This window comes from Anarhichas minor, unplaced genomic scaffold (genome assembly GCF_050575085.1).
Source record: "Anarhichas minor isolate MPS153535 unplaced genomic scaffold, ASM5057508v1 ptg000003l, whole genome shotgun sequence".
Classification (NCBI taxonomy): Eukaryota; Metazoa; Chordata; class Actinopteri; order Perciformes; family Anarhichadidae; genus Anarhichas; species Anarhichas minor.
In genome coordinates this window covers 11,859,819-11,880,976 of record NW_027466449.1, presented here as the reverse complement: position 1 = coordinate 11,880,976, position 21,158 = coordinate 11,859,819, and the positions used below count along the sequence as shown (strand labels likewise).

Genomic DNA, 21,158 nt, shown 5'->3' with positions numbered 1-21,158 from the left:
AATTTTCAGCTTTATGTTGGTCCCTTCAACTTGGGGAGCATGTATGAAAAAGGCTGAGATTCCGACGCGTTTCATCTGATGTGGATGTAAACGCGCTTAAATTAAAGCTGAAAGTCCGCACTTTAAACCCCATACTGTTCAAAATGTGCTGTACTGGAGCACAGAACCAACACTACAATAAATGTGTCACTTTGTAGACACTTACAGACTGCTCTGTTTGTCGCTGTATGCGACACAAAGAAACTCCAAAGTTGGAATGGATATTTAAAAAAAGATTGAAATATAAATACATTCCATGATTATTTTATGCAAAATAATCACTGAAAGTTGTAAAAATAAGCACAGCAAAGGAAAGTTAAAAGTCTAATCACAGCCGCCCGTGATGAGCTTGTGCTCGTCTCTAGTCTCGGTCTTCATTTGGTCGACATCCAGCGCTTTAGTCTTTACAGGTAGGGATACTGGTTGAGTTTTCGTTGGTAAGTAGCAGCGTGGTGGAAAGGCTGCCCTCCCAGCTGCTGCTGCTGCTGCTGTTGGTGGTTGCCGTACTGTCCCGGAGCAGACCCTCCCAGGGCCAAGCTGCCGTTCTTTTGGAGCAGCGCCAGGGAAGAGTAAGCTCCGCTCGTCCCGCTATGGCGGGATGAGCCACCTTGCATCTGGTCCACGGCTTGGGACACAGAGGCCAGGGCGGCAGATGCCGGGTAGGCGTACAAGTTTGGGGTTGAGCTGAAGAGGGTGTTCTCGTGAAGCCGGTAGGATGAGTGGGACGAGACGGGAGGAGGGTATGTGGGCTGCCGCCTTAGGGAACTACTGCTTCCTGTTTGATCGTGGGATGACGACAACACAGACTGCTGTACCTGAAACAACAGAGAGGGTCATACATACCCACACGCAGAGTGGGCAGTCGTTGAGAGTAATAGTAAACAGAATCAACAGTGATGTGACAGGCTGAGCAGTAATGTATATACATAATGAGAACAGATTGTAGGCAGAACCAGACTCTTTCTGGGTTTAACTTGTAGCGCAGACATAAGCAACATTTGATGCCGTTACCTGACTCAGATTGAGAGGCTGAGACCTGCTGGATGCGGCCCGTTGATGGCGATCAGCGTTGGAATCTCCTGCCCGACTGGACTGCTGAGTCGATCCTTTCTTGGATTTTCCAGAGCCACTTGTAGCTTGATCTGCGAGTGCAAAACCAGACAGAATATTGTGAGCACTAAGAAGAAAATGGATCAGTTCAACCTGTCAATCTTAAAGCCTTTACACACCGGTGGCATATTGTTTTCTTTCTTCGAGTGATTCATTTGCATTTCGATATAATTGTTACAAACTATTGTTGTTGTCACGAGTATTTTGCCTTTGGTGTTGTTTATTTGTCACACCCCCACTGTGCAAAGGCCTTAAGAGCTGCGCTGATAATTTAGTGCATGGATCCACATCTAGTTATTTAAAACAAAATGAATGTATATGAAGACTAGAGGATCTCTGCCCCTGGAGGACCTGGAGCTGCCGGGGCTTTGTGGGTTGTGCTCTCCCCCGGCTGGCTCTTCACAGAGGGCATGATGATGGCCAAAGACTTGGTGGGCTGTGAGGTCGTCTTGGGGCTCAGGGGGCTGCTGTTGGAGGAGTCGGAGTCATGGGAGTCGTGCACGGTCACACAGCTGATCACGTTGGTCCTCTGGCTTGTTCCAGAGCTACAGGAGAGAAGAAGAGAGGCAGTAAAATAAACAAAAACAAAAAGCTATCTCTGTGAAAATTCAAATTGAGCTCACCAGGCGGCAGGGAACTTCCTGTCATCGTCATCTTCTGAGTCGCTGTGGATGGTGATGATGCTGACAGCAGGGCTCGGTGTGTCCGAGATGACGATGGGCTGAGACTGGTTGCCAGCAAAAGCAGAAGTGTTGTGGACCACAGTGGTGGCCGACGACACAAGCCTGGAGGGGAAGAAGATGCTCCATCACGCTCTTATTGCAAATGCTGAATCTATTTGAACATTTTAGGCAGCAGAGGTAACCTGCCACCTATTTCTGTTGCTTTTAATTTTCTTTACAGCTTGTGCTTGCCTAAAATAGCCCTTACTTTTAATATCAAATAATCATACATTCTTCTATCCTTATTAAATAAAGTAGACACTGCTGGAGCACATAAAAGGATCACATTACGTTACATTAATTCGGCAGAGGCCAAGGTTCTGTTATTCTGTTATTCTGTTATTCTATATTTTTGTTATTGTCAAAAAATATCATGCAAAGACCAAAACCAACAATGTGTTAGTCCGTCCCTCAATACATTCCAACATCCCAATTGTTAGTAGATCAATTCAATGTTAGTTTTGGTGTAGCCATGGGAAAGACATTTTTCAGGTAGGTTAAAGCTTCAATGGAAATCGCTGGAGCCCTACTGTCTTCGAACAAGTGGTCAGGAGAAGCCAGGGATCACCGCAATTTATAGAAGACCCACCTCCCCCCCCTGAGATTCTGAGAGGATACCTGGCTTTGCTCTCTGCATGTCGAGCCTTTGACCTCTTTCCCTGTTGGGATCTGGAGTGAGCGGCCCCCGAGTTGTGGCCTTGGGAGGCAGCGTGACGGCCAACACCAGAGTCCTGCTGGCTGAGGCCGTCGTATTGGCTTCCATGACGACCCCTGTGAAAAGGAGGGACACGCTTGCACTTACATTTTAAACTTTCCATTTCATCGTAATAATAGACTGACCTGTGAAGCTATGACACAGAGTCCTGTCAGACTTAACTCACCTCCAGCCAGAAGCTTGTTGACTGTCGGGTATCGGGGCTCCCATGGATGACTCAGGCACCACGGCCTGCCCAGGGTTGTGGATGGCCATGCCTGGCATCTGCTGCCATGTGGAAGGGATGAGAATCTGCTGTGTGCCTGCTGGCCAGCCCTGCTGTATGCAAACACATACATACACTTAAATCATAAAATATTGCATTTCAAAAACCTTAAACCTCAGCAGTGACACATTAAGAAGAGAACAAAGTGCAGTGTCTTGGAGAGTCAACACTGAAATAAAATGCATGATGAGCACATGCAGTTTGTAGACAAACACCAGCATTCCCATCTCTGTCCCGCACCAGGACATCCAGCAGACCCTAACACCACCATCTCAATCATGTTTCCAGACTTATTCCATTTACATTACATTTCTTTCCAAAAAGAAATATTGTCAGAAGATTCTAAAGCTTTAAAAACACAGCAGTGTGCATTGCTGTCTGTCGGTGTGTCTTTCTTTAATCTTCCACTAGGAGGCACAAAAGTTCAGCCAAAATTAACTTGGCAATAATCTGTTAAAGGGACAGTGTGTAGGATTTGGTGGCATCTGGCGGTGTGGTTGTAGATTGCAACCAATTTAATACCCCTCCACTCACTCCTCCCTTTCCAAGACTGCGGTAACGTGAGCCGCCGAGTGCAAAACCGTGGTAACGGCGTTCTCCTGATGGAAACCCTGCAGCCAACTGGCAACAGGACCGAGCCTAAAGAGGCTCCCGCCACTGAGGCATACAGGTCGCCTATCAGCTGGGCGGCGAGGGAGGCCTGGGAGGAGGTGTTATGACATTTAAACAGACTGAGACAACACATTTGAAGCTGTTCAATTTTGTATCGAATCCTAAAAAAAGAGGGAGTCCTGGCTTTGGATCAAGAGTTTTCAGTTACACACCAGAACAGGAATACTGGTCTTCGTAATCATTGTGAGAGGCTTTAAAGGTGGTTGCCAGGTTGGCACAAGCAACTAGCTTTTGGCTGAAAATATGGGTGCCTTTTTTAATCCCCTTATATTTTGAGTAATTAAGATACTATGTAGTTAAACGTATTGCTTGTCTAGCCCAGTGTAATAAATGTACATTCCACCACTGACATGGTCAATACTGGAATCAGATTCAATAAAACTCCAGCGAAGCCCAACCCTAGTGGTCATGAAGTGGTTCCTACCTGAGCCAGCATGCCGGGCTGGATGTGAAGAGGCTGGGACGACTGGTTCTGAGGAACTAAGGGTACAGAGTTGTCCATCCTCACTGGATAACCAGAGGGCTTATTGGATGTCTGAAGACCTGCAAGGAAAAGATGGAGGATGAGAAAACATAGAATAAAAGAAATTTAGGATTATGAAGTTGGCTGCAAAAAAAAGCTAAATATCCATAAAAGGTTTATTTCCTTTAGTGGCTGGTTGGTCAAATCATTAGTCAATAAGATTTATTTTCATTGAAGCACGATGACACTAACATCGGGCTTTCTTACCCTGGATGGTGGGAGGGCAAACTATGAGTGTTTGCTGGAAGGGCTCAGTCTGGGCGCAGAGCTGCGCGGGTCTGGTCTGCAGCGGTACCCCCTGCTGGGTTAGGCCAGGGATGTTTATGGTGGCCTGCTGGTAGAGGCCAGGCTGGTAGTTCAGCAACGGGACGTTACTGCTGAGGGACAGGGACTGGCCTCCCGTTGAGGCCATCTGCAAGATAATGTATCACAACATGCAGAAAACATGGTAGCATGGTGCAGTACTAGAGAAACAAGAAGCATTAATGGTACAATTTCAGAAATTTTAAGTAAAAATGGAAATGCTTGCCTTTGGAAACTCACACTGTCACAAGAAGAAACGGATAAATCAGATTTTATGCGTAGAAATGAGCACATTTACACAGTAGATAAATGAGGTCATCACTTTACAAAGCTACTGACATAAACTGCAACACGTGACAAGTGGATCAGCAAGAATAACTTAATGAAGACCACGATGAGGCAGATCTGAGATATTCTCACCTGGTTGTGCTGGTTTAGTTGGCTACTGAAGGTGACAGTGAGGTTGGTGGCTGCACTTGGGGTATTGTTGCTGGCAAACATGTTTTTGCCATTCTCAAAGGCGGAGCATCTGCGTTTGCATATATCTATATTTTGAAAGCAGGACTTCACACTGTAAAATTTAAAAAATCATTAAAAAAAAGGAACAAAGATGGAATCCTGAAAACTAACTGTGATGCTAAACCGCAGCCACCACAATCATTACTGTCTCAGTCCTGAACTCACTGTGAGCTGTGAGGGAAGTGCAGCAGGTGTGTCATGGTGACAAAGGGGTGGTTCAGCGTCTTAATGGGCGTGATCCGTTTGTCTGCGTCTAGCGTCAGCATCTTCTTCAGCAGGTCTATGAACTCCCGCCGGTCAGCCTTCTCTGCCAAGATGTCCGTCCCCTCCAGGTTTGTCATGTTCACCTGCAGAACGACAGGAAGTCTGGGTTTGTCAAACTGCATCCTGGTACACCCAACGACATCACATCAAAATGTATCCAACAGTAAAAGTGCACACTGACACGCCCATGAATTATTTGCCTATACACACAGTTGTCCCACCTTGTAGCCCTTTAAATGACCAGATCTACCAACAATATTACTGTAAACTGCAGGAGCTTATCTGAAATGAAACGGCTCCGTCCTCACCTGCATCATATCATCCAGACAGTTGAAGATGTATTTCCTCGCCTCCTTTGACTTGATGCCCATCTCTGCCTCGTGCTCTGCAGGTGTCTGCAGAAAAATAATTACAGCAAAGCCTCAGTATACATACGACCGCATGTTAGGGCCGCTGCAGATAAAAAAGAAATAAGAGATGCAGTGATTGAGATTTCCTTGGCCCATCTATTTTTTCGATTTGTTAAACGTCTGACCTGCCGATTCAGATTGTTTTTGTAAAGACTATAATTGACAGCAAAGCTCCAGGCCTTTTTCACCACCGTCTTAAAAGATCATTTGAATCATCCCAAAGTCAGAAATTCTAAATGTTATCTTTTTACTTTGTTATTGTCATCGAAACACTTGATTAGGATTTAAACTATTGTATTTTTTTTTTTTTCAAATACTTGCTTTGAATCTTGGCCGATCTGCTGAAAAACTGCCAGTTTCAGTAGCCAATCGATCTATGCAGGGTCATATTTAGAGAATAAAATTAACGTGAATTTGACAATAAAATTTGTGAGTTTTTGACAATAAAAAGGAACCACATTGCTTCACTTTGCAAGGTTCATCAACCTCATCACACCACAGATGTCGCCGTTAACCGTGTAATATGCCTAGAATGGAAAACCTAATCTAATTATATTTTGCAATCAATAATATATATATATATACATATACACACACACACATATAATGATTTGTATTGGCCCTAATTTGTCAACGTACTACAGACTGTATATATGCTTGATGATAGAAACGTCCATCTCTGTGGAGTCACGTACTTTGAGTCTCCAGAGCGGGTAGCTCGAGTCGGGGCCTCTGTTGAAAAAGCGGCTGGTCTTGGTTCCGGCACTCAGCAGGTACTCTGCAGGAAGGCCCTGGGTCTGGGAAATGTAACGGATCTGAGAGAGACAATTGAAAATAAAAAAAGTCAGTTGATGTCCTGAGACAGCATGTGACCTATACTTGTGCTCAGTAGCAGTTTATACAGTTATCATCATGAGAGCCGATTGTGTCAGCCACAATGATGATATATGATTGACACTTTAGAGTAGATATATTTGTGAGCGTGCTGTCGCTGACCTGATCATACTCTGAGGCACCAGGATAAAGGGGCCATCCCAGAAACAGCTCAGCAATGACACATCCCAACGACCACATGTCGATCGCCTCACAGAAAGGAAGGCCCAGAATGATCTCCGGAGCTCTGCAAGCACATCATAACATACAAACGACAGGATCACAACAAGCCGTTTACATATTCAAAGCTCTTACTTTACAGTTGAGGCGGACGTACTCACCTGTAGTATCGTGACTGCAGGTAGGTGGAGCAAACCGCTTTGGACACGTGGCTGGCGGAGCCAAAATCAATGACTTTCACTCTGTACGGCTGCCTCAAAGGGTCTACTAACATGATGTTTTCAGGCTTCAGGTCGGCGTGGATCAAACCCAGGCTCTTGAGCTTCATCAGTGCCGTGGCGACCTGTTGCAGGATCGGCCGTAGGCACTTGAGCAGCAGCGGACTGAACTTGCTGTGCTTCAGGAAGTCGTAAAGGTTCTGCTCCAGCATCTCAAACACAAGGCACGTGTGGTTCTTGTGCTGGAAACACTCGTATGAGCGGACAAAGTTGAACTCATCGGCATTCTCTGTGCTCAGCCTGCTTAGGATACTCACCTACAGGGAGGAAGATGAAGATATTGTGTTCATTAACTGATAAATAATGAAGAAAACACCACTAACTTCTATTTAGAATAAGAATTTTCCTGGTAGAATTATCTGTTTTGGAACTGCAGCTCTCATAATGCTGCGGGCGATGCCAGCAAAAAGCAGCAGAAGCAAATTTATCTTGATTACAAGTCTCTTTGTAAATCTCCCTCATATTAACATCCAAGTGGTAAGTACAACTGGGAAACACATACATCCAATATGGATGTTCATGAAAACAAAACAAAACATGGACGCCTCAAATCCAGCAAAAAACATGTAATTAAACCCAAATTCAATGGACATGATGTTGAATTGTCGATACACAGATCAACTATATAATCATGCAACTGTCTTGATGACGTGGACGCTCGCAAATATTTCCCATCTCCACCACCCAACACATATGACGTGAACTGTTAGCTGTGGGCCGGACCATGAGCCCAATTACTTTTTTAGCCTTTATTTGTTTACATTTTGGAAATTTTCCCCATTAAAAGTCATGCTGTGTTAGCAGTTCCTTTTTGCAGTGTACTTGTGGATGTTCTGACAACCACTACTGGATAAATCTGATTTGAAATTTGAAACTTGATAATTATCAGACTTGATAAAGATCCGAATTTAAAAGGGGCGCCTATTTTTCTGTGATTTTCAGAGCAGATTTATGGCTGCGGAGGGTAAAAGAGTGAGATCAGCTTTCTGTCTGTCCACCTTGGCGTTTTTATTCCTCTCAAAACAACATACTCACTTCAATTTGACCTTGCCGAGCATAAGAAGGATGGTTCTTCAAGATCTTAATGGCCACTATCTCATTTGTTCCCCGCTTCCAGCATTTTGCCACCTGGCCAAAGGTGCCGCGTCCCAGGAACTCGAGCACCTCGTAGCTGTTGGACATTGAGCACAGAATCTCATGCTGGACCAGCTGGTAGTCTCCCTCGCTGTGGGAGTTGCTACTCTTTGTGGTAGAAGTGGAATGTGCTATGGACTGAGCTGTGGCGGTTCCCCCTCCTCCACCACCAGTGCGGTTTGAGACCACGGGGGCCGAGAGCTCCTCCAGGATCTGGACGCTGTCGCTGCTGTCCACCTCCTCGCTCTTCCGCTTCAAGCTGTACTGCTTGTGGTAGAGGTCGCACGGCTGGGAGGAGGACTCTGCATCCTTGACACGACGGCTGGAGGAGGAAGATGAGGAAGAGGAAGGTCCGCGAACGTTGCCCGTGCTGTCTGCCGCCCGCACCACCGTCTGCTCCCTGGAGCCGGCTGTCGGTGGGTGCACCTGGTTGGAGTTGTACACTGGGTTGAAGTTGGAGCCAGAAGCAGAGGGTGCAGCTCCCTGGGTGGGGCTCTGCTGGTAGTAAGCATTGTCTCCCAGCTGGTTGGACACGTCCCAGGCGGTGTTCTCAACTTTGAGCCTCTTTGAACGAGAGCAGGCACTGGAGGACACGGAGGGAGAGGAGAACACCTGGACCTGCGACGCCATGTCTGCAGATTAAAGATCAGCCGCAACCATCACCATGACATCTAAAAAAACAAACAGACAAGACGTTGACATGGGTGGACTTAAGAGTATGTCCTTTACTGAAGATGATGCAAACAAGAGATGAGATGGATCTAGACCTGCAACAATTAAGTTGATTAATCGAGTTGTCAATCGACAGAAAATCAATCAGTAGTTCTAAGAAAGAAAAGTAGTTCTATTCTAATTCGCTTGTTTTGAATATTTATTCATACATTTTCTCTCTGTGTAGCATGGAGGGGGCTGCAACTACATTACATTGTGCAATCCTGTATTACATAGTAACAATTCGATTATTATTCTTTTGAGGTAAAAACTATTTGAAATAATACATTTGGTGTCCTAATTAAACTGATTATGTTTAAAATAGCCATTTTGGAAGAAAACACATAGCTATAACAGCTATTTCTAACCTTTCGAAGAGTAGAATATTGTGGAGCCAGATTCACTAATTAAGTAATTGATTAATCAATTAACTAGTGTCTCAGCTCTAGACTAATGACCCTTATCTCTCGAGCCGAAAAACACACCATTGTGTCGGTTCATTGATACGTGTCCTTCCACCTTGTCTACCTGCTATGTGGCCCCACCTTGATCACACATTAGGGTCAAGGTTTTTGCTTTTGGCCCCTGTCCCTTCAAGTGTCCCTGAACGCCACAGGTAACTGCAGCCTGGCATGGTAGTACCGACGCTTTGCCGATTCACCAGTGACAATACCTGTATTTGATGAGTGAACACACCGACGCCGATCTGACATCTAAGGCCTCATCATCACCATCATCATGTCCTCACCGGGCTCTGTGTGCTGCTGCAGCGGATCAGCTGGAGCCGTTGGCCGCCTGCTGCAGCAGGATGGACGAGGGCTGAGCTAACAAGCGAGCTATCCGAGTCACATCTGACTCGAAGTCGCAAGTCACATCGCGTGTCAAGCGAGCGAAATGTGCACCGTGTCACTGGAAATGTCAGATAGCATCATAGTGAGCACTTTCGCCTCTACAGGGCTCCATCTTCACCACGGTCTGTCCGCTCGCCGCCGAGACGACGTAACGGCGAGACGACACGGACGTCGACGGACGCGGTGATAGAGCCAAAGATCGTCTATTATTCACTCCATGTTTCGCTCATCACTTAAACACTGGAGCACCGTTTAGATCTATTTTAAGAAAAGGGGAATCAGTTGAATTGCAGCTGAATCAGTAGATGAGGCTGTTGTGGAATCAAGTTGCTACATTTGTTACAAGTACGTGCAATTTGTAGGTACTTTGGGGTAATTTAACAAGTAGGATATTTCCATTCCATTCCATTGTAGTATCAGTTATTAATCCTGCATCTATTCTATCTCGGGGCTTTACAGAGCGAACAAAAACCGAACGTAGCGTGATTTCTACATGGTTTATGATGCATGGTTATGATGGTATACAAATGCAATGTTTATTTTAAAACACTAGTTGGTCATATATGACCAACTAGTGTTTTACATCTCGTGCAGGAAGACAGGGTTTTTTTGACTCACTTGATCTGATCTTTTAACACTGGTGGGCGCTGTTGTTTAAGCTACATGGAGATGTGATGTAGATATGAGGCAAAACTTAACAGAGAACTCTTACTGCATGTGTGAAAACACAGACAATGTTTTATTTTTTCATCCATCTTTCATCTGCATCCCTGTTCATTCAGATATATTAGCATTTTGTTGCCTCTACAGCATGTATACAGTAACATAAGCACTGCATTTCATAGTGGTACTGCAAAGTACATTTAAACAAAACATTATGAAGACTAGACCAGCATAGTCGATGCACAAAAAACGAAAATAACTGAAATAAACTGCTCATCATGAGAAATAACACTCTGATTTCAAGGTTGTGGATGATGATGAGTAACAATGATATGACACTCCATACAGCATAGCTGAATTCAAGTTTAGGTATGAAATATAATGGGAATAAATGCATGCATTACATACACACACACGTGCACAGAAGAGTGTATTTATATATAATAATAAAAAACTCCTTCAAATGAATCAGACATGTTGATCAGATAATGAAACCGATGCAGCAAACAAATTACTTATACCAAAAAACAAACGAACAAAGAAAATAAACAACACAAGTGCTTGGCATTTTATCCAAAAGGTTTCATTCAACACTGTATAAAAGCAATGCTATATTTATTTCAAAAAAAAACATTTAAGAGGACAAGACCAGCAAATCCTCATTTCAAAATAAAAGGTTGATCTAAAAACAGCACAAGACTCTTGCAGATATAATGCAGCTATTGTAAAAAAAAGAATGATAATGAATAACAGCATACAAAATTGCAATAGTTTCTTCAATTAAATGCACTTTAGCGGTGGATTTTTTCTGTGGAATAAAACAGAAAACTTATTATTTTGAAATATGATCCTTTTCTATCAGGTAGGTTTAATTGTGATGTTGAACTGCAACCCCAAATGTGACTATATATATATATATATATATATATATGGAAAGTGGCTGTTGCACTTTTCAAGTACACAATCTTGCTCCTCTTCAGACACTTCTTGGCGGACTACCTGAAAGAGTGTCGGAAATGCACACTCCTTCGTTTCAGCTTCTCCGGGTTGTGGGATGCCATGTGGGAAAATTCTCGGAATATGTCAAGGTATGTGGCGTCTCCTGATGAAGAAAAAAAAAAAAGGAAAAATATTAATGCCACTTGAGCAAAACATCCTTTTATATAAAAGTTATGAATACAAGCAACAGAAAGCAGAGGAGTTAAGAAAAAGCCCCATGCATGAAAGGAAGGGTAAAAAAAAAAAGGGCAGAGGCACCATGAAGCTTTCCTCTTTCAACTTTCCAAATTCTGAGCCTTTACTTTTCTAGTGGCCATGGTAACCTGGCATAACAAAAGCAGTTGAACTCTTTTGTGTCCCATGAGAGCTTCCAGGCTTGGCTAATTTAAAAAAAAAAGGGGGAATGAACATTCCTTGCTTTCCCTGTTTCTGTGATGTGCGAGTGTGAGAAAGAGAAGGAGAGAGCACTGAGTAAAAGCCTTATAATGGATAGATATGGCTTCTAACACTTTATTTTAACTTTGTATAAAACCTTATAATGTAGTTGAAAGTAAGAGTATTTTAAAAGTATTTAACGTATTTGCCAACAACTATAATGTCTCCTGTGAATCATGTGTAACAGGCGAAAGATTCTATTTTGTAATATTAATATGAATCTGAAAATGAACTAGTAACTAAACTTCTCCCCAAAAAATGTAGTGGAATAAAAAAAGTACATTTGCCTCTGAAATGTAGTGGAGTTGAAGTATAAATATAATGCACTTAATGGAAATACTCAAATTCTAGAAACTCAAAATTGTACAAAAGTACAGTACTTGAGTAAATGTATCAAGTGACTTTCCACCAAGTAGGCTACATTTATTGTATTGTACTTACTCTGAGTTTTGAAGTACCTGTCTTTTACTTGAGTATTTCCATTCCATGCTTCTTCTATTTCAGAGGCAAATACTGTAGTTTTTAATCCACTGCATTTCTCTCTCAAAGTAAAAAATGAGTAACGATTAATCTGCCATTTAGTTTTCAGATTAATTGTCTTGTAATGTCTGAAAAAATGTGAAAAAATATGATAGGTGGAGTTATTACAGTTAATAAAATGTTCTTATAACTACTAACAACAACATTGTGTGTTACAAACCATGTATTAATATCTGTATACTGCTTGTAAATGCTTAAAAACCCATATGTTAATCTCTCTCCATGCATATACAGTCATTCATATTCTAGTTTAGGTAATACAGGTTATCATGTCATGCTTTGAAAATGAGGTATTTGATCCATTATTTGTGCACCAGCAGTGCGCGATATTAAAAGTTTGTTAATGCTGTTAGATGTGGTGAAAGGCTGTCAAAGCAAAGAAGAAAGAAGCAAAGGGAGAGGTTAGCTTTTAGTCACATCTTTAATTTATTTACATTTCAGAAGACACTGGGAGGAGTTATTGAACGAAAAAAAGGGAGTCAAAATCAAACATAGGTAGCAGTTAGTGTTAATATGCACAGGTATATTCAGAGGCACAGTATTAAAAGAAATTGTACAGTTAACAGTCAGAGAAAAAATGTCATGTTAGAAGCAAGCAGTTAAAGTGTTAATAGTTTTTAGTTTATACACACAACAGTCAACAGACACATCGTACTGTACAACACATAATCCTTCAATGGCTTGATGCAAATCATTGTTTGGTCAGTGATGACATCATCTCGTAAAATCTGCTTCCTGTTTCTGTAAACTACCACAATAAGTACTGCACACAATAAGAAAAGGCTGCTTTTTCAAAGTGCTTTGAATCTATCACCGAGGAGCAAGAAGGGGGAGTGAGCTGCTCTTTCTGTTATCTTATCTTATGTCAGTTATCTAAAGCACACGCCATTTTCACTAACCAGCAGCCTTCACTTTGTTCTACATCATTAGAGTACAGCATTAAAGGTATTGTGCATTTATAGCACAACCCAACCTGCTGTACTAATGGGTGAAGCAAACAATATCACGGTGACTCTGATCAAACCCAGCTGAACGGTCAGAAATGCGCTGTGTTGCACCTGTAACCACACCCATCAGTGATGTCACAGGGACCTGGAGTGCACTTGAACATCACTGCAGCAGGGTTAGAAGTTATACCAATTGAAGTCAGCAAGAACTAGATTTTCAGGGGGTGTTTTTGGTAAAATGGTAAAAAGAAAAAAACCAAACTCTTGCTGGCACTCTGAAAAACTGTCTGTGGTCTTTGGTTTAAACTAAACCCCAACAGTCCATAGCATCTGTCAAAGACAAGCAACATCTTTGGGAAAAATATTTTTCTTTCGGCTAATTTTGCCTCAGATAACGTGAAAAACGCAGCGGTCAGTCTCATACGGGGCCGCTCAACGCTATAACCAACAGTTTCTGGATCACTGCCATTTACTGTGAGCTACCAAGAGAGTCAAACATAAAGTACTCATCAGACCTGACGTCATTTTAGGGCATAAATGGGATCATTAAATACAGCTTTGGGCAGCGGCCAGGCAGCCATTTTCATTGTCATCAAGCTTTTTGCACGAAGCAGCCAATGGAAGACAGTGGGAGATGGGTGTTCAGTCTGTTATTTCTGTCATGGATGTCATTTCATGCACTGTTGTCATGTTTTCTCAGTATATAACATGGATATCAACGTTATTCAACAATAATAAATGTCAAATATTCACATACACTGGGCACAGAAGAAACAAAAAGAAACAGGGCTGAAGAAGACCTGGCAACAGCCACCCATGCACTATAAACAAAGAACAAATCTAATATCGGCCACGTCGTCATACATTAGAATACCATAAATAAACATTTTAACATACAAATACTGTATGTACAGTAATACATGTTGGGTTATTGTGATTTATCAAAAAATGTCCATCTTCTACTGCAGTTTTTACTGCAGAATTACTCCAAGAGATTATATAACATGAGACTTTGGAGAACTGGCTCTCTTTCTCATAATGAGAATATAATACTGGCGCTATGTGTGTGTGAGTGCTCGGCAAATAAAATCTAACAATATATATCAAGCTTAAAAAAATATCATCTGCATTGTTGTTAAACATAATACAAAAAATACAGATTATCTGTACTGAAATAATCATTGCACTATTGCTCTGGACGGTTCTTGATAATTAAAAACAAAAGCATTAAAACTTGTGTTGAAAAAGAAAAATCAAAAAGAAGGGAAGGTACTGCGACATAAGAGCAAAAACTAAATTTAAATCACTGTTGGTAAGAAAAAGTGCATAATTTAGCTTTTAATTAAACATACGTCTTCTGTGATCATTTACTCTCAGTCACAGTTATCGCAGCTTCACAGTTTCCCCTTTACGACTCTCACAATGACAACACAAGAGCTCCACCGCCGTTAAATCTGACGTGCACGGACAACAGATCCTCAGGTTATTAGAAAAGAGCAGTCGGCTCAAATGTAATTGACCATGAACAGGAAAGTTGAATTGGCTGCACCACCCTGTACAAGACAATTTGGCATTATTCACCCGAGTCATCTGTGCTACGAATACTGTGGAGAGTTACCAAGTAGGACGAGCCGCTGGTTCCAGAAGTAATAATCCCTATTCTGTATTCCCATCTCAAAGTATTCTTTACGCAATATCTCCCTTAAGGTTAGTAATGGTGCTCTGAGAGGCATGTTAGGAAAACCAAATTGTGGTGACCCATTTTTATTCTAAATTGTTTTCTATCCAGTGTTTGAGTTAAGAATGGGTGGAAAAAAAGGTTTTGCCACAAAAATGTTTCTGAGTTCCCTTCATTTTTTTGTTTTCACAGGTGATATTTTGTTGTTGTTGTTGTCACTATCTTTCTTTTTACATTTTTTGTTGTCGTTACTAATCATAATTCTGGCCGCAAGTGGCTGAAGTGCACCTCAACCCCATATTCTCAATAGGACTCAAAGTATTCATGTTTTTTTTACCAGGTGAGTAACATGAAAGCTTTTGGTTCTATTACATTTTTTCACCTGCCAAAAGTTTTTTCCCCACCCGTTGTCACAGAAGAAGAAAAAAAGTAACTAATTAAAGCTGAATTAAAGCTCAGTGATTGGATGTTTCTTTCTGAAATGCACTTTGGGACTCGTAGTAAACGTCGACCCACAACGTTTTTTATTTACACAGGCTTGTATCTTCAACTTTTAATTCAGTTGTTAATCTTCTGTACTGATGATTTAACAAGGAGAGTTTCATGCCGATCCAAGCTGTAGAAAAGGTAAAATAACATCGACTATGGGGAAAAATGAAGGGGACTTTTACTTCCGGAACAGTGCCCGAAAATAACGCTTTTCAAATTATCACGACGATAACAACTCAGTCTCACGATGAACTTAAATGTAGAATTGTTAGGACAAATGAGCTGTGGCTGGTCTTTGGTTCAGAGCACCCTGTACCCTCGAAAACCTCCAAATAAAAGGGCAACGTTGTTCCTAAATACTCTGCTGGTGCCTTTATAGGGGGTCTGTTGATTGCTTCACAATAGTGCTGCTGGATAATCTGTGAAATAAAAGAGTGGCTAACCCTTCACTGGCAGTGACTCCTCAACTGTGCTGTGATTGGACTGACTAAGCTCATCATCAGTGGGTAAAATCTGACATCATTAAAGGAGGTTAATACTGAGTTATTGTGTGATCCTGAGTGAGTAGCTGACTGCTTTAGTCTCAAGTCAGCAGACTGTGCTGGGGAGATTCATTATTCTGATCTAGAGAAGAAGTTATTCCGGTGGTGAGAAAACAAGTGGAGGAAAGCAGTTTGAAGCCCTCCCACTCGTCTCTATCGGTCAGTCATATGTCTACTGGCACCCCCTGCACTGGTTTTATACTGTATTTTAAACTTCTAGCACTCTGCTATATTGAGACAGATAAACTCCTGAATGCATCTCTTATACTGTTGCTCAGTGGGGCTGCTGGTTGGGTATTGACCTGGCTGTCCAAAGGGTCCCTCCGACTCCCGCATCTCCTCATTCATCCTGGCCAGACGCAGCCTTTGGGAAAGAAGGAAAGGGGGTTTAAAATTCATCAAAGATGGAGAGATGATAAAATAATGTATGGAAAGTATGTACATTAAATGAACATACAGTGTGACTATATCTGCATTGGCTTGCTGTACAGCTATACTCAAAGGGTCCTGGCCGTCCTCATCCCCGTCGTTCTGTGTAGCTCCCCGTTTCAGGAATAAACACACCTGCCTGAAAACACCAGAGAAACAAAGATCAATCACAGCAAACGCATATCCAATCAGATTCATTTTCAAAGGTCTGTGCGTCATACTTCTGGCTCACTGACAAAGAAGAGGCAGCTGCAGAAATTGGGCCTCATGCAAGAAAAATGTATTCTCATTCTAAATCTCTCAAACTTTTTTTTTTTGTGCGGTCGGGTGCACAAAACTCATTTAACTTCACAAACTGGTCCGTAAATCGCTGCATTCAACCTGATGAATGTCAGCTGTTAAAGAAATGAGTATCGATGAATAGAAGAAGTACAAAATGAATAATCAGAGGTATATAAATAGCCATAGAAGTAAGAGAATTACAAATAGAAAAGAGCAACTAAAGTCATGGTTACAAAGCAGAGTGTGATTAGTAGCAGCAAAGCAGCAAGTTAACTTGGTATATGTAAACTACGCAAATTTAAATTCCAAATTAATTTAGATTAAAGGCATTGTAATTAAGCAAAGCAAGAATTTCCCCCTGGTGACGTGAGGCAGACTATCTGTTCATGACTCGTGCGACAGGTCTGGACCACTTGTGTATTTCGGTCATAACGAAGAGAAGATTTTAAGTACGAGAACATTAGTGAATGCCACAACTTCGTACGAGTGGTTCTTTGCATGAAGTCCATTGTGCCTTCAACAAAGCACGTTTTATGGAAATAGAAACTATGCGAGAGGTGGTTACAGCTACTTTCTGCCTCGTGACTCACCCCGTGTGTCCCAGATATGTGGCATGATGCAGGGGGCCCCTCCCTCTCACATCCCTTTGGTTGACGTCAGCAGCGTTCTGGAGCAGAAACTCGCAGGCGATCAACGAACCCTAAATTAAAAACAACATGACAATTGATTTTGGCAGAAAAGGTTAATTAAGAAATAGATATCCTCACATTCCCAGCTGCAGTTCACGTACAGTTGATTGTGTGAAACAATTTAAATCTATTTGATTTATTCCACTTCGTAGCCCTTCATTTCAAACATAGAACTTGCCTATAATATGTTGTCTATGTGAGTGAGGATCTGTGGCAGATTACGACTGACTCTCTCCAACCACAGCATGAACAAAAGTTTCAACCAACAGTAGCATTTCTCATGTGTTTCATGTCGCTGAAACAGATGCAGAAACACTGATTTTCTGCTTGCTGCTCTCTGACAGTTTTGAAAGTATTATTAGGCGTTGGAAATGAATGTCTTTAGCATCCATACAGATGAGGAGCCAAAGACTAAATACAGTCCTCATTGGCAATCAGCCCAGAAAACGCAACATATATACATTTGTCATTCATGAAAGAGTCAATCAGATGATGCTTCCTGCGTGACTCATTTCATGGTACCGCTCACTTCGACTGACTCACCCCGATCACGGCCTGTATGAGGGGCGTCTTTCCTTCGTCCTCATCGTTGACCAAATTGACATCTGCCCCGTGGGCTAGTGCTTCAGCCATGACAGGCAGGTTGCGGGATTTCGAGGCCTTGCAGAGCAGCGCTCCGGGATGAAGGTCCCTCATGTCCTCCGGGTCTGATGTCTCCGGCTCGACTTCCAGCTCGGCTTCACCGCTCGAGTCCTCCGACACCTCGCACTCTGAGGACAGTGTAAAGAGACCGGGAACTTGAGTCATGTGACATTTATTTCCCACTGTGCTGTACATAACACCCAAGGGACCATCTGTTACTCGTTCCTCCACTGGACTTACCCTCTGTGACGCTGTCCACCACAGAACCAAACACCAGGATGTCCGTGCTGCCATCTGTGCTGCCTCCTAACCCGCTGTCACTGCTTAGGCCTGCCGGACCGGGAGATGCCAGAGCATGGACACATTAGTTACCGCTGTCTCTTTCTGGCTGATGAGTATTGTTTAAAAAGGCACAGAATACTGCAAAACACAGACTTGACCCAAGCAATCTTAGAGACTATAATGATAATCTTGAGTGTTTTGGAGTTGCCTGTGAACAGTGAATACATTGCCAGTTTGTTTTTTGGGGAAAAGTCAAAATAGTGAGCCGCTTACTTCGAGGTCCAGATCCTGTGTCAAAGTAGGAGAAGAGAGAGTCCAGCTCATCAGGACAAAACAGGGAGTCTCGTCTGAACTTAGCAGCTGCTGTGAGACAAACACAGGTGACTGGTGAGAACACCAAAGAGAAGGTATTTTGACTAATATATTGGAGCACAGTTGTTGGACCATTATTAACACATAGCCCTAGTTTGTGCCTCTCATTTATCAACATTACATTCAAGTCAGTCGTAGTGTAGCTTTAGATTCAGTAAGTTACACCGTGGGTTGTTACATTTTGGTAAATTGGCTTAGAAGTATGCTAAATTAGCTATTAGCAGTCCCTGTTTAGAACGTACTCATGCATGTACAGACATCTCACACTGGATCACTTTGATACTGAACAAAAGTTAAAAAAGTGATAATTCTTAGGCAAGTGGTGCAGTTACAAGTATCGCCTTTCTTTGCAGATTTATGGACGTTTACTCATGATGGACTTCAGGGATAATGATCGATATCCATCACGTCTGTGTGTTCAGATTTGACCACATCATGTCTAAAAGAAGGAGGATTATGTGGCAAACAAGCATTTGATAGCCTCCCTGAGCTGTGTGACACCGCCTCTGCTGGCCGTCAAAAAACTGGCCAAATAAGCATATTAAACTACAATAACTAACTTCCTGTTGTTGTGAGAACATCTGCATGCATCTGACTCTTTCAACTTATCTTTGCTCTATTTAAAGTCTTTCCATCCCTAAATCCCATGCAACTAACAGTTGTAAAACTTCTGATCTATACCAATAAAGCTGACATTACATTTTTTTTATTTGGCTCGTGTTATAGAAATTGAGCAAGGAGATACAGCATTTCTGGCTAGAAAACTCAGGTGCTTAGGGCTGTGAGTAAGGCTTAGAGTTTAAATGAACCACATCACTAGAAAGCTCCATCCCATGAGTCTAGACAGCGATCCACTGAAGTACCTGAGGAGAGGGTGGACGGGGAGATGGTTCCGGGCTCTTGCCGGTACCTTCGTCGTGTTTTAGGTACCATGGTGGCACTGTTGTGTCTCCGACACTTCTTCACGCTCCAACGCCGCTCCGACTTCCTCTGTCCATTGATGAGTATCTCTGTGGAGCCCAGCTTCTTCAGGAATTTCTTCTCCACGTACTTTGCCTTAATCCAAGCCTCCTTCTCCTGCCTGCGATAGACCACATAACATACGAGAGACTTGTAGTGCTTAAAAGTAACAGATTTAATTTGATTTAGCCATATTTAATGAATTCCTACCTTGAACTGGACGGTAATGGTTTCTTCAGACCTTGTTCTTGGTATGAGCCTTCATAGATGTGGTTAATGACGCTGTTTCCAAGCTCGCACATTAACTACAAAGCAAAGACAAAGAGACATGACATCAATGGTTTCCACCGAGACTGGACATTTTGGGAAATATCCTTATTCACCTTTCTCTTTTTTGCTGAGAGTTAGATTTTTTGCTTCCAGTCTGTATGCTAAGCTAAGCTAACTGTAGCTTTATAACCAAATACGGGCACAGCTGAAACGAACTGTACCTTTAATAATTCTGGTTCCCATGAGTCCAGTGTGAGCGAGCGAACCTTCGAACAGTGAACTCCGAGACTCCTGCAAGGACAACAAAAATAAATATTAAAAATAAAACATTTTCTGTAGTCAAACAATTCAGAGGTGAGAGGGAAATAATTGTACTTTGTTGTAACGATAAGGCAACAGATGGCGGCCAGCACAAAGAAGACAAGAGTAGCTGATATTCTTTGAACAGGAGAGAAGATTTCCAAATGAATCATACTCTATGGTGTGTTGTATGGTGACCTGCTGGTCTGAATAGCTGCAATGATCTAACATCATTAGAGGGAAATGAGAGGAGCTCCTAATGTCATGCAAATCACCAAGTTCCACTGATGCAACTGTCTGGTTCCCAGGCAACAGTGGCACACTAGAAAATAACAAAAACCACCGAAACTGTGTTTCTCCTCTTTGTCGCCCTGCATTGTCACACATACGTCACACAAATGAGTGTGACGTAAGCGAACATGAGATCTGGTTGAGGATGTTCAGCAGGATCTGATGCTGAATTAAACTATTCAGTGGCTTGTTCACTGTGTGTGTGTGTCTCAACTCTGCAGTTCGTCTTTATCTTCTCACTTCACTTCCCTCAGTGAAAACTCTCAATCAAAGCCTGATCCAATAAGCAGTGTTCCGCACTTTAATCCCCTCAGCAGTGTATGTGTGTGTGTGTGTGTGTGTGTGTGTGTGTGTGTGTGTGTGTGTGTGTGTGTGTGTGTGTGTGTGTGTGTGTGTGGCAGAACGTGCATGGAGACTTTAACAGCACAATGTAAGGCCAAAGTAACAGACAGTTGGCACCACTTCCTGCCTTCGGTGCCAGTACCCACACAGAAACATTGGCAGTGGTGGAAGATGTATTCAGATATTTTATTTAAAGTCCCCCTACATGCTGGTCTTTGCTTCTTTTTTTTTTTTTTTTTTTACTTAACTTTAATGTTTTTGCTTCACTGATGCATGTTCGACACTAGAAGACGTTTTTTGGAAACAATAGCAGAAAATTCATGGAACCAGCTCACTTTGATTAAAACAGGCTGATATTTCATCGCCACGATCGCAGACTTAAGCACTCAAATTACAAATTAGAAACTGAAATTGCATGGTGAAAATAAAGGTTATTT

At 42.3% G+C, this 21,158-nt stretch overlaps 2 protein-coding genes across 2 annotated transcripts in view; both read right to left on the bottom strand.

Moving 5' to 3' along the window:
- Positions 1-443: 443 nt before the first annotated feature.
- hipk1a (homeodomain interacting protein kinase 1a) lies at positions 444-8,770 on the bottom strand. Its single transcript, XM_076091641.1, has 15 exons — positions 7,909-8,770; positions 6,757-7,130; positions 6,539-6,662; positions 6,238-6,357; positions 5,441-5,527; positions 5,034-5,215; positions 4,770-4,920; positions 4,254-4,458; positions 3,948-4,066; positions 2,753-2,904; positions 2,490-2,642; positions 1,773-1,934; positions 1,501-1,694; positions 1,051-1,181; positions 444-854 (listed from the first exon to the last, which is right to left on the bottom strand). Exons 1-15 carry the CDS (start codon positions 8,635-8,637, stop codon positions 444-446), a joined length of 3,294 nt encoding a protein of 1,097 aa, XP_075947756.1. The 5' UTR covers positions 8,638-8,770.
- A 993-nt stretch (positions 8,771-9,763) lies between these two features.
- LOC142960649 (arf-GAP with coiled-coil, ANK repeat and PH domain-containing protein 3-like) overlaps positions 9,764-21,158 on the bottom strand; it is a 36,226-nt gene continuing 24,831 nt past the window's right edge. The window contains exons 16-25 of the mRNA XM_076102589.1: positions 20,010-20,079; positions 19,729-19,823; positions 19,422-19,639; positions 18,460-18,549; positions 18,145-18,234; positions 17,806-18,032; positions 17,164-17,273; positions 16,320-16,430; positions 16,165-16,226; positions 9,764-11,334 (exon numbers count right to left, since the gene is read on the bottom strand). Of these exons, the coding sequence (XP_075958704.1) occupies positions 11,228-11,334; positions 16,165-16,226; positions 16,320-16,430; positions 17,164-17,273; positions 17,806-18,032; positions 18,145-18,234; positions 18,460-18,549; positions 19,422-19,639; positions 19,729-19,823; positions 20,010-20,079 (1,180 nt within the window). The 3' untranslated portion in view covers positions 9,764-11,227. The remainder of the gene's footprint in view (positions 11,335-16,164; positions 16,227-16,319; positions 16,431-17,163; positions 17,274-17,805; positions 18,033-18,144; positions 18,235-18,459; positions 18,550-19,421; positions 19,640-19,728; positions 19,824-20,009; positions 20,080-21,158) is intronic.

What these genes read in the sequence shown, in the direction of transcription:
- hipk1a (XM_076091641.1), bottom strand. Translation starts at nt 8,637, where the DNA reads ATGGCGTCGCAGGTCCAGGTGTTCTCCTCTCCCTCCGTGTCCTCCAGT. An exon ending in TTGCCCTCCCACCATCCAGG is followed by an intron (nt 4,067 to 4,253) that starts GTAAGAAAGCCC and finishes TTTTCCTTGCAG; the next exon opens with GTCTTCAGACATCCAATAAG. An exon ending in CATGCAGAGAGCAAAGCCAG is followed by an intron (nt 1,935 to 2,489) that starts GTATCCTCTCAG and finishes CTTCCCCTCCAG; the next exon opens with GCTTGTGTCGTCGGCCACCA.